Source organism: Octodon degus, unplaced genomic scaffold (genome assembly GCF_000260255.1).
Source record: "Octodon degus isolate 3935 unplaced genomic scaffold, OctDeg1.0 scaffold00203, whole genome shotgun sequence".
Classification (NCBI taxonomy): domain Eukaryota; kingdom Metazoa; phylum Chordata; class Mammalia; order Rodentia; family Octodontidae; genus Octodon; species Octodon degus.
In genome coordinates, this window is record NW_004524779.1 from 1,087,143 (window position 1) to 1,100,464 (window position 13,322).

General features: G+C 43.8%; 2 protein-coding genes across 3 annotated transcripts in view; both read left to right on the forward strand.

The window, feature by feature from the left end:
• Positions 1–338: 338 nt before the first annotated feature.
• Positions 339–4,390, forward strand: Smco1 (single-pass membrane protein with coiled-coil domains 1). Its single transcript, XM_004644575.2, has 3 exons — positions 339–514; positions 3,335–3,484; positions 3,789–4,390. The coding sequence occupies exons 1-3, from the start codon at positions 465–467 to the stop codon at positions 4,240–4,242; spliced, it is 654 nt and encodes a 217-aa protein (XP_004644632.1). The 5' UTR covers positions 339–464; the 3' UTR covers positions 4,243–4,390.
• Positions 4,391–10,575: 6,185 nt separating this feature from the next.
• Positions 10,576–13,322, forward strand: part of Rnf168 (ring finger protein 168) — a 26,070-nt gene continuing 23,323 nt past the window's right edge. For both annotated transcript variants that reach the window (XM_004644547.2, XM_023704724.1), the window contains exon 1: positions 10,576–11,364. In XM_004644547.2, the coding sequence (XP_004644604.1) occupies positions 11,064–11,364 (301 nt within the window). In that variant the 5' untranslated portion in view covers positions 10,576–11,063. The remainder of the gene's footprint in view (positions 11,365–13,322) is intronic.

The following is a 13,322-nucleotide window of genomic DNA, read 5'->3' on the forward strand; positions in this document are numbered from 1 at the left end:
GACAAGATCTATAGGGTCTCATTACCTAGATTGCACTCCTAGTGATTCTCCTGTTTTCAGCCTCCCTAATGCTGGGATTACAGGCCTGCCCCACCAAGCCCAGTCTCAATCTGTGTCTCAGGGTGTCCTGAGGGCGGGGGTGGGGCCGGATGGAACTCTGGCTGCTGTGCTCTGCCTAAGCAGGCGCTTTAGTCCGCTGAGCTATAAGGCCTGCCCACTCAAAGGCAAAGGTTATAGTGCACACCAGGACACCTGTGTTCACACCATCAGTTCTTTGAACTATATTTGGATGTGCAAGCTATTAAAAGCTTCTGTACTAAGTGACCTTTCAGGCAGAAGTTAGATCAAATGCTAAAATTGCTGCTGCCTGTTGCTGAGTGGAAAACAGCAGAAAGCTCTGAGTTCAAATATCTATTGGGTTTTTGTTTTGCTTTCCTTTGTTTCTTGTGTTTTGCTTTAAGAAGATGAGCACAGAAACCACAACCCTGGTGTCCTTGACGGAGGCGATGAAAAGGTTGCTAAGGGCTCTGGGGAGGGCGTATGCTTGGGTCTGCTCACTAGGGAAGATGGGGAAGGAAAGAATGAATGGAGTGGGCATGGAAGACAGGCAGGCTCATCCGATTGTGTCTTAAGGTCATTTAGCTCTTCAGATTTCAAAAAAAGTACATTAATAATAAAGAGAACTCTGCTTCCCTGTGCTATCATTTCATTCATTTGCCTGTATCAAATGCTTAGATTTACGAAAATAAACAGTACCAACAAATCAGGGAGACAGAATTGAGGGGTTTCCTGATACCTTATTGGCTTCTTGGTCAACCTTCAATAAAAGCTCTTTCCTTCAGGGGAAAAAAGTAAAGACAAGTAAAATGTGACTTCTGTCCTCGAGGAATGCACAGCCTGTAGGAATGATAGAATTACTGAAAAATATAACTTGCAGGAGGAAGTGGTGTTCAGATAGGGTCTTGCTTTATAGCCCAGGCTAACTTCAATCTCCTGATCCTCCTCCTTCAGCCTCCCAAGTGCTGAGATTACAGGTCTGCGTCACTGTACCCAGCTTCAAAAATACAATTTGATGCATGTGACCTTATATTGGTGATGTTTCTAAAGAACTAAAGAATGTGAAGGGAGGATAATCAATACTGACTCTGATAATCCAAAGAAAACTGACTCTTCACAGAGGGACATTTAAGCTGGATCTTAAAATGTGAGTGGTGTTTATGAAAAAATGCAAGATGGGAAGCAATTCTAGATTGAGAAGAAAGTACAGAGAAGCCATGTATTACTGACTAGGCTGTGTAAGAGGACGGGCAGAAATGAAAGCTAGGGATGAAAACTATTTCCCCCTTGGGAGTTCCAATTTGGTTCTGAAGATTTCACAGAGCAAATCAGGGTGGTAAAAAAAGGACATCACCAGGCATGACAGTGAACAATTATAAATTCAGTTCTCAGGAGGCTCAGGCAGGAGGATTGCCATAAGTTTGAGGCCAGCCTAGACTACACAGTCAATTCAAAGCCAGTCTGGACTAATAGTAAGAGCCTGTCTCAAAACTTCAAAAACTAAACTACAATAAAGGAATATCATCTGTCGTATTCCATGACTATAACTGTATTTTAGAAGAACACATCTGCAGGTTGGATTGGAGGCTGAAGCCAGGGCACAGTTACAAATAAAAATCCACATTTTGTTCCCTGATCTAACCTGGTTTAGTGGACATGAAGAGGAGGGGATGTGTTAGACAGATGCTAACTGAGGCAGGCTGTAGATCTAGGGACAAGGCAAGGAGTTCTTCAGGTAGAAAGGATGCAGTGGAATGCAGGCATCAGATCTGGGGGCATAGGTCAGTGGGAATGTGCTACAGGACACACACACACACACACACACACACACACACACACACACACCACAAATGTACATATAGAGGCAATGGAATTTGAGTTAGTCCTTGAAAGGAATAAGATCTGGACACAGAATGGGGGGGGAGAGAGAGAGAGAGAGAGAGAGAGAGAGAGAGAGAAAGAAAGAAAATAGGGTAGAGAAAGCTACCTTATTAAATTAGCCAGGCTTGGCTACATAGTGAGTTCAGGGGCAGCCTAAACTATACAGTGAGACTCTGTCTCAAAAACCAAAATCAAACAAAAATAAAAGCCATCTTATTATATACTGGTCTCTGGGCTCACTGGGAATGACATCAAATTTCAATCATTTTGAGACTCAACTAACCTATTCTGAAACTGTCTCATTGTTATTTCTTTCTCACTAAAATTAATTTTTAAAAAAGAGATTCAAATTCCGTCTGAAAAATAGTAAAAATTACTGCTTTACTTCTTAGAGTTATAAGGATTACTGCAGTATTTGTATAAAATACTCTTCAGGGCTGGGGAAATAGCTCAGCAGTCTAAGTGCCTGCCTGGCAAGTACAAGGACCCAGGTTTGATCTCTGGTACCACATGCCATGCTGGCCAACCAAAACCAGGTGTGGTAGTGTATGCCTGTAATCCCAGCACTGGGGAGGCTGAAAATAGCAGAATCTAAGAGTCTGAGCTGCGTAGTGAGACCCTCCACAAAATTTAAAAAAAAAAAAGACTAAAATACTCTTTAGTAGTGGTACATGCTTGTAATTTCAGCACTTGAGAGGCTAAGACAGGAAGATTGTGAGTTTGACACCAGCCTGATTGATACAGGGAGATCCTGTCTCAAGAAAGACAAGAAAGCTTGCCTGGCAAGCGCAAGGGCCTGAGTTCAACCCCTGGCTCCCCCCCCCCAAAAAAAAAGAAAGAGGGCCAGGGAGATGGCTCAGTGGATTAAGCACTTCCCTGGCAAGCGCAAGGGCCTGAGTTCAATCCCCGGTTCCACCAAAGAAAGGAAAGAAAGAGAGAGAGAGAAAGAAAAGAAAGAAAGAAAGAAAGAAAGAAAGAAAGAAAAAAAAAAAAAAAGAAAGAAAGAAAGACAAGAAAGCAAAAAAAACTGAAAAGTGAAAACAAACAAATAAAAACAACTTTATAAAATATAAATACAAAGACATGATATGACAAATAAGTCAAGCAATTAGACAACTCAAAAGTCTAACAATACAAGGAATGAAAGAACAAGGATGAGGACCAGAGAGAACTGGCAAACGATTGCAACATCTATTCATAATTTGAAATTTAAGTATTTAGGGACTGGTGGTGTAGCTTGGTGGTGAGTACAAGACCTTTGGTTTGATCACCAGCACAGCAAACATAAACAAAACCCAAACTGGTAATGGTTGTAAATAATGTCATTAGAGTCTTATGTTACGTCACAAATCCACATTTTGTTCCCTGATCTAACCTTGATTATTCTGCCCTATAGGGTAGGCCATAAACTCCAAGCTTTAGAAGCACAGTTCAGAGAACTTGACATCACCAAGGATAATCTGACCCAGAAATTTAAAAACCATAGCAAGACTTTGGCAAGCCAAGCTCAGCAAGATGAGCTGTGGATGGCGGTTCTGGCACTCAAGTGAGTACTGATGCAGAAATCAGTGGAATGTGGTTCTGTGACAACTTTCTGTGTTCATTCCAAAAGTGAAATGAAGGTGGGCATGGTGGCCCCTCCCCACAATCCCAGCACTCGGGAGGCTGAGGCAGGAGGAACACTGACAGTTCAAGGCCAGGCTGAACTACACCAGAAGGCCATGTCTCAAAAAACCAAACCAAACCAAGACATCAGTTGGGTCTTCCAGAGGGTCTGTACCGAGTTCTCCTAATGGAGTGGTTTATGTTTGCATGGTTTTCTACTGCTTATGCAGCTCCATTTCTCATAGGTTCACTTCAATGGAACTGAATATTTTGTACAGCTATGTCATTGAAGTACTTACCTGCTTGCACACTCGTGTGCTTGAGAAGCTGCCAGACCTGGTGAGAGGTCTGCCCACCTTCACCTCTGTCCTTCGACGAAAAGCCAAGAACCAGCGCATCAGAGTGGCTTGGGAGTCAGTCCTGGAGGAGAGTGGGCTGCAGGAGGGAGACATAGCCGCACTCAGCGTCTTCTTCATAGTGCACAGCAGCTCCGCAGAGCACTACGCCGCCACAGCTAGACGCATGTATGTCAGAGACGCCACCTTCCTGATCACCAGCATGGTGAAGCACTGCGCCTTGCGTGAAGGTTTGCTGAGGGCGGTCCAGGTCATTGACAAGGGAAAGGCAGCCAGGACACCTGAAGCAGGACCGTCCTCCCTAAAAGAGTTGCTGCCTTCAGTCAGAAATGAGCCTGTCTAATCCTGGCACTCATGAGGCTGAGGCAGGCGGTCACTGTAAGTTGGAGACTCTGTCTCAACAAAATAAAACAAACAAACAAAACTTGTCATCCTCTGACCCAGTGATTCAACATCTAGTCATTTATTTTGGAAATTAAAAAAAAGAAAAGGAAAAAAAGGCACAATTTACTTTCTGTAGGGTTATTTTTACAGCAAAAATCAAGGGAAACATTAAATGAATTATGATAAATTGACAGACTACATATTTTCTGTTCATCCATGTAAAAGAATGAAGCAGCTATTTATATGATATGCAGTTTTCATAAAGTTGTTATACTTTTAAAATATTTATTTTCTTTGGATAATTAAGTGGAAAAAAGGTAAAAACATGCACATATACATATAAGCTTTTTTTTTTTTGCCAGCTCAGTGCACCCTGAAAGCAGTGCTGGCGTGGCATGTGATGCGGGGATCGAATTGCAGTCCCCTGTCCCTGCCTAAACTTGCCTAAGCAGGCGCTTTAGGCGCTTTAGCTATCTCACCAGCCTTATACATATGAGCTTTTAACAGCAAGCAGAGATGCTAAAATGATACCCAGGATTTGGAGGCAGATTTTACACTGACAGACACTGATTGGGATTATTCCCAGAATATCAGGCCCTGGCCTCTGATGGTTTAGGGCTTCTATGACAAAAGCAAACAGCCGATACAGAGGCAGAATGGCTTGTCAATTGGGGATTGGTTTACACACTGTGATCACAGTGACCAGCAAGAAACCAGAAGCAACTGGAACAGGAACTATCACTTGGGCAACCAACACACTGAAGTATAATGGATGGGGGCATTTTCTGCTATAAAGCTCAGCTATCCTAAACTTCTGCACAGCTACACATGAAAATGATAAGGGGCCGGGGAGTTGGCTCAGTAGGATAAGCGCTTGACTGGCAAACGCAAGGATCTGAGTTCAATCCCCGGTTCTGAAAAAAAAAAAAAAAAAAAAAAAAAGAATTTTTGGGGCTGGAGAGATGGCTCAGTGGTTTAAAGCACCTACTTGGAACAAGCTTGGCAAAGCACAGGGACCACGGTTCGATCCCCCAGCACCGCATGCCAGCCAGCCGCGCCCCCTGGTGGGCTGAGCTGGCCACACACACACACACACACACACACACACAATAAATAAATTTTTAAAAAAAATGATACTGTTTAAGGAAAGAAAACTAAAGATTGGAGATAAGAGGACGTTAACAGACGTTTTTTCACTGTTAGTCTGTTGTACATTCTGATATTTAAACTATGTGAAGTACTTATTAAAGGGCAAATAAACTGTATGTGATGGCACACTCTTAGAATCCCAGCACTTGGGGAACTGAGGCAAGAGAATCATATGAGTTCAAGGCTAACCTGAGCTACATATTAACTTTAAGGCCATCTAAACTGCATGAGACCTTGTCTCAAAAAGTTTAAATAAATAAATAAATAAATAAATAAATAAAACAAAAATTGGCAAGATAACTCAGTGGACTAAGCACCTGCTTAGAAGGATTTTTTTGGGGGGGGTGCCTGCTGGCTCAGGCTGCCTTAAGGGTGGGTCTGGTAAGGCATATGGAGCTGCGGGTCAAACCATGGTCCCCTGCACCTGACTGCGTTTGCATGAGCAAGTGCTTAAACAACTAAGCTAACTGGCAGGCCCCCCTAAGCACCTGCTTAGGCAAGCAGAGACAGGGTTTGATCCCCCACACCACATGTCTTGCCAGCCTTACCCTCAGGCGGCTAAGCCAGTGACTGGGTCCAGGCATGGTGGCACATGCCTGTAATCCCAGCGCTGGGGAGGCTGAAATCAGGAGGATCACTATGAGTCCCAGCTGCACAGTGAGACCCTGTTAACAAATACATTTAAAAAAAATAATGAGCTATCTGGGCACTGCACACTGTACCTAGAATCCCAGCAAGTCAAGAACCTGATACAGCAGGATCATTTGAGCCTAGGAGTTAGGGCTCCCCTAGGCAATGGTGAGATCTGAAATGTTGATTAATTTATCATTATTATTTTGGCAGTATAATGGGTTATATGCTCAACTAATAAAATTTTGAGATAGAAGGGGACATGGTAGTACACACCTATAATTCTGGTACTCGGTATTAGCAGGTCCTACACAGGCTGGAACCTATCACTCAGGAGGCTGAGGCAGGAGGCCTGTTTGAGCCCACCCTGGGATACAAAGTGAGCTCAAGGCCAGCCTAAACTGCATAGTGAAAGCCTGTCTCAAAAAAAAGAAAAAATAAATAGATAAATAAATAAATAATTTTTGAGACAGCGCCTTGATAAATTGCGAAGTCATCCAGGTCAGTCTCCCAGAGTACTAGTGATACAGGGGGAATGAAACTCTCAGCCTGAAACATACCTGGGCTGAACTCATGTTCTCTAAAACCAAAGAATGAGGGCTGACAAAACAGCTCAGGGGACTAAGCACTTGCTTAGGCAAGCACAAGGACCTGGGGGCTGCATAGCGAGGACCTGTACCAAATACATTTAAAATAAAACCAAAGAATGAATTTTAGGAACCAAGGAGGTTACGAGAGCAGGATATATTTATTGGGGGAAAGAAAGCTTCTGTCCCAGAGAGGGACAGAAGGGGACCTGAATGGGTTGCCCCAAACTGTCTCTTCAGGGATTTTTAAAGAGTAAAATCTGTGATGAGGCAGGTCTAAGGTAAAACATGGGAACGCCCTTAGATGGGAATGAGGTGGGACCAAACTATGGTCAACCAATGAGATTACAAGCACCAATGCTCAGGTAAAAGCGATTAAATCCAGGAACAAATGAGGACGTGAATCACGTAGGAAACAGGCATGAGGGCTGTCCAGATAGCTCAGTGGACTAAAGCCCTGCTTAGACAGGAGCAGGGACAGGGGTTCAATTCATGGCTGAGCGTGGTGGTGCGTGCCTGTAATCCCAGTGTTTGGGAGGCTGAAAACAGGAGGATCACTACAAGTCCAATCTGTGTATTGAAACCCTGTAGACCCTGTACTAAATACATAAAAAAAAGTTCACTTAGCCTGGTGTGGGTGCTACACACATGTAAAGTCCACCGACTTTATAAACATAAACAGCTAAGCCCCAGAACTGACCCTATCTTGAACCTTATTGCCCAAGTCTAAAAGTAAGGGAAGCCAATCCTAAATTCATCTCTGGCTGCAGGCTTTAAGGGGCTGGAATACAGAAGGAAAGATGCACTTCATGAGTTATTTCCACTCTGGTTTCTACGCTACAACTTTCAACCCTTCTGTGAGATCAACCTTTTCTTCTTTTTTATTTCTTTTTGAGACAAGATCTCACTATGCAGATCACAGCGAACTCCCAGGAATCCTCCTGCCTCAGCATCTGTGGTGTTGGAATTACAGGCATGCACCACCACACCTGGCTAGGATCAACTTTTTCAAAGATTTTGATTTTGAGACAGGCTGGCCTCAAACTGGTGGCAACCCTTTTGCCTTAGCCTTCCTGATGCTGGGATTACAGACAAGTGCCACCACACTCAGTTTAAAGATGTTTCGCTAATGTTAAAGGAGCTGGTCCACCATACCCAGAAGATCAGACCAAAAGAGTTATTTATGCTGAAACTCCAGGCCATCCAACCAAAATTATCCTTCCAAAAAGTCAGAAAAAAATAACAGCCAAATCCCCAATCAAGCCAACAAAAGGAAATCCTTTGTGCTTTAACCTTTACAAGAAAACACTTGAAACCACCCATCTGCTGTTGGTTATATCAGCTCAGTTCTCTGGAACCTGATTAAAATAGGAAGAAAAAAAAAAAAAAAGCTGCAGGGGTCAGTGAGATAGCTCAGCCGACTAAGTGCCTGCTTAGGCAAGCAGGGATGACCAGGTTAGATCCTAGTACCACATGCTGAGTGAGCCCCGCCCCCCAGGTGCCTAAACCAGTCACTGAGAGGGGACAGGCGTGGTGGTGCCTGCCTGTAATCTCAGCGCTGAGGCTGAAAACAGGAGGATCAGTAGAGTCCAAGCTGTGTAGTGAGACTCTGTACCAAACCCATAAAAAAAAAGTTTTCAAAATTTCAAATAAAAGCTAATTAAGTTCTTTAAATTAAATTTACTGTAATTTTGCCTTTTTAAAGACAGGATCTCCCTAAATTGTTAAATTGACCAGGTTGGGTTGAACTTGTATCCTCTTGCTTTAGCCTCCCATAGTACTATAATTATAGGAAGGTGCCACTCCATCCAGATTAGTTGGGGGTTTTTTATGCCAGGAATCAAACTCAGGACCTTGTGCTTACCAGGGAGGTGCTTATGCCACTGAGCTATGTTCCCAGCCCTGCGCAGGTTATTTTAGTTTTGTCTTTTGACATTAAGAACATTTTTTATAGATTACGTTACTTTTAATACTTGGAAGGACTTTTAGAAAAATAAATTCAGGTGCTAACACACATTGGAATTGTACTGTAATGAAAAACTGTGCCCTCATATGTTACAGCACTCCAAATTAAACGTATTTTTGGAGTACCTCCTGTTAAAGATATCGTGGAGGGCTGGGGAGATAGCTCAGCAGCAAAAGTGCCTGCCTGGAAAGTGCAAGGTCTCAAGTTCAATTCGTGGTACTGCAAAAAAAAATTAATAAAAATAAAAACATATATGTATATGTTTTGGAGAAAATATGTATATATCATGAAGAAATTCTGGCAATTTATTTACATTGCCACAGAAATTTCTACTATTAAGGGAAACAGTCAAGAGGTTAGTTAGCAACAGTTCATTCAAGTGACAACCCTTGGTGGGAAGCAGGAAAGAGACATGGTAAGGAGGTAAGTCTAGCATGCAAATAGTCAAACAGCAGCAATGACTTCTTTGAGTGGGTACACAGCTTTGTTGCAAATACAGTATGACAAAATCTTTATAGTAGAAATAAAACAAGCTCTACAAAGAAACAAATATTCAATCTGTTAATGCTATCTAAAATTGCTGAATAGTGTACAGATAAAAATGGTGTTTTACTGTATAATCAACATGACAGTCTACTAGTTATGTATGGCAACCTTTCTTTTTTTTTTTTTTTTCTTTTCCTGATAGGCTCTGCAGTTCAGGCTGGCCTTGAACTCATTTTGTAGCCCAGGCTTGGCTTGCCCTCACCGGGATCCCCCTGCTCAGTTTCCCAAGTGCTGGGATTACAGGCTTGCACTACCACACCAGACTAATCTGTGACACTTAACATTTGCTACAAAGCTACAAAGAAAGAAAGAAAGAAAGAAAGAAAGAAAGAAAGAAAGAAAGAAAGAAAGAAAGAAAGAAAGAAAGAAAGAAAGAAAGAAAGAAAGAACAGGGCCAGAGACATAGCTCAGCGGACTAAGTGCCTGCTTAGGCAAACGCAGAATCGGGTTCGATCCCCGTATCCCACGCTGTGCTAGCTCCGCCCAGGTGGCGCCTGAGCGCCGAGGCCGCGGCCCTCGAGATTGCGACTGGTGGCACATGCCTGTAATACCAGCGGGGGAGGCTGAAAACAGGAGGGCCACTGAGTCCGAGCTGTGTAGTGAGACCCTGTACCAAAAACATAAATTAAAAAAAGTGCATCAGTATTAAGGAATCAACTCTTTAACATTTTTCTCAAGCTAAGAACTTTAAACAAAAAAAGGTCTGAAGATATTGCTGAGGGAAAATTACAAAAATTACTGTTCAGGGCCCCGGGGTCATGCCCTCCAAAAAAATTGCGGTTCAGGTTTTGCATACAGAAGATTCCCGTGTGTGTGTGTGTGTGTGTGTGTGTGTGATTTTGCATACAGAAGACTCCCGTGTGTGTGTGTGTGTGTGTGTGTGTGTGTGTGTGTGTGTGGCCAGCTCAGCCCACCAGGGGACGGGGCTGGCTGGCATGTGGTGCTGGGGGATTGAACCGCGGTCCAGGTGCTTTGCTAGGCTTGTTCTAAGTAGGTGCTTTAGACCACTGAGCCATCTCACCAGCCCCTTTGTTTTGGTTTTTTGAGACAGGGTCTTGCTGTAGTTCAAGCTGACCCTCAACTATGTAGCCCAGGCCAGCCTTTAACTCACAGCGAACTTCCTGCCTCAGCCTCCCGAGTACTGAGATTACAGGCGTGCGCCAGTATGTCCGGCTGTAGATTTCCTTTTCTTCAAGTCTTCAGTCTGAGAAGTGAAACAGGAACCTGCGGAGAATGCTGGGCCTTTCTCTGGCGTAACACAAAGCAGCTGCGACGGTGGGGCGGGGGGCAGGGAGGAGCACACAGGTACCGGAAGTCCCGCCCAGCCAGTCGCGAGTTGCTTCCGCTGTTGGACGAGGCTCTGGGCGGGAGGGAACGTTTGGCGGGCAGTAGTGACGTCACTGACTCGGCGGCGAATCGGCTTCTAGGCGGACAAACGAAGCGAGGGGCGCGCCGGGCGCTGAGGGCTGAGCTCTGCGTGTCGGAGGCGGGCGCGGGAACGCTGGCGCTCCACGGCTCTGCGGCTGCCCAGTGGCAACGGCAAACCGGAGTACCCAGGTCGCGCCGGAGCGGAGTGGAGCACCACACACGGTGAGCAGGAGGAGGCCGTTTGGTGCCGCGTCCGGGTCGCTCCGCCGCTCCTGCCTTCGCCCCCGCGAAGACGTTCATTAATTATTTGACTTAAAAATAAAAATGGGCAGAAGGTCGCCTTGCCTGGTGTCACCGTCCGCCTGACGTTCCCAGCGCCTTTGGCTGCCAGGATGCTCGAAGCGCTTTGTGTCTGAGTCGTGAGACGCTGTTGGGTTCTATCCTTAGACACAGAACTATTTGCTTTCTCTACAATTGGCCAAAAGACTTTCTCCCCTTTCTGCTGTGGATGCCAGTCCTCATTAGCGTTTTAAGATGGCTGTGTCGCCAGACGCCGTCCCCACGCTGTCCGAGTGCCAGTGCCCCATCTGCATGGAGATCCTGGTGGAGCCTGTGACCCTGCCCTGCCGCCACACACTCTGCAACCCGTGCTTCCGCGCCACCGTCGAGAAGGCCAGCTTGTACTGTCCCTTCTGTCGCCGCCGGGTCTCCTCGTGGACGCGGTACCACACACGGAGAAATTCCCTCATCAACACGGAGTTGTGGGATCTGATCCAGAAGCACTACCCCACGGAGTGCAAGCGGAGAGCCTCCGGGCAGGAATCAGAGGAAATTGGTGAGTGACACCCGCCCTTTGAAAGGGAGTCGCCACTGTTCCGTTTTTAAAAAGGAAGGGAAAAAAACCGACTAGTAATTTGTCTGCCTTGATTTTGGAAGTTTTATGTAACGTCTCCACTTGTATCGAAATTAAAGGATTTTTGTCTATAAAGTGTCCGAGCTGTGTGCTCGATCGCTGTTTGACTTTAAAAAAGGACAAAATATTCCTTTTAGTGCTTTCCGTCAGATGAAAGACTATACATGTATTTTTCAGAGATGAGCCTTGTCATAGGGTACAGCAACATCAAAAGGAAATTGCTGATTGCTGTGTTCATATTTTACTTAGTTTTCTCTGATTTACAAATCTGTACTTCTCCATTGTATCTCTATTTTGTTTTTTGTTCTCTTAAGCATACAGCAAACCCCAAGCAGCTCCCCCCTCCCGTACTAGAGAGAACCTAGGGCCTTTGCCCAAGCTACATCCCATCGTCCCCTTTTTTGTGTTTTTGTTTTTTTTTTTTTTTAATTTTGTGTTTCTAATTTTGAGACAGTTTTATTAGTAGTCCAGGTTGGGCTCCAACTTGGAACTTTCCTGCTTCAGCCTCCCAGAGTGCTGGATTGCAGGTGTGTGTCAAGGTCCTTGGCTCCAAGACAGCTTATCGTTACCACTTCCACTCAGTTCAGTATTTTTAGTCAAAGCCCTTCATCACGTAGATAGTTCTTGCCTCAACTAATGTGAGCAGTAAGCTATTCAGTGCTTCCTGTTTAGATTTGAATGTGATGCCTGTGCTCAGGTGTGCCTGCCATTTATGTATTATATAGTGAAAGCATTTATCAAACATTTCAGTTTTCACCATTTTTAAGCAATAGTTTTTAAAAAAAGCTTTATTGAAATACCATACCCTTCATCAATTCAGTTCCATTGAGTTCTCATATATCATCAATTTTTTGAAATACAGACAAAAAAAAGAAATACAAGAGAAGAAATACATGCACACTTATGAAATTTGTCATTTTAATCATGCCTGGATGTATATGTGGGGTGTGTGCTCTTAGGGTCTCCAGACTTGCTATTTGAGAGCTTCAGTGTAGAACCAGGCAAACCCCTGCCCACTTGAACCATTTTGAAATACGCAGTTCAGTAGGATTAACTACTTGTACAGTATAGCCATCACGGTTTCCAAAACCTTATCACCCCATATAAACTAACCATTAAGCAAAGAGTTTCCATTTCACCCTCCCCCCATGGTTCTCTCTATTCTGCTTTCTCTCTGAGTTTTCAACTAATCTAGATATTTTGTATAAGTAAAATCATACAGTATCTTTTGGGTCTGATTTATTTCACTTCAGTACTTCATTTGGAGGGCTTTTTGTGGTATAGTGTGTTACATTTTGTTTATCCATTCATCCATTAATAGACATTTGAGGTTTTTCTATCCTGGTTATTTGAATACTACTGGTATGAACAGTTACATACAAATATTGTTTGAATAGTTGTTTGCACTTCTTTTATGTATAGTCATCTCTTGGTATCTAAGGGTGAGGAATCTGGGATTGTCCTCGTATGCCAAAATCTAAATGCCTGGCTTAATACTGTAATTCTTGCTTAAAAACTAGCAGGGCTGGGCTGGGGGAGGGACAGGCAGCAGTTAAGGAGACTGGAGTTTCAGTTTTTGAATATCAGAACATTTTGAAGATGGATGATGGTGCCTGATACTCAACAGTGTATGTAGTACCACTGAACTATGCAATTTAAAATTCTAGTTAAAATGGTTAATTTTATGCATTGATGCCAGGCATAGTGGCACATACCTGTAATCCCAGCACTTGGGAGGCTGAGGCAGGAGGACAGCTACAAGATGAAGGCCAGCCTGGGTTATGTAGTGCTATCCTGTCTCATAAGTGAATGAATGAATGAATGAATAAATAATTTTCAGGGACTTTATCTGGCTAGGTTTTTTTTTTTTTTTTAATTTT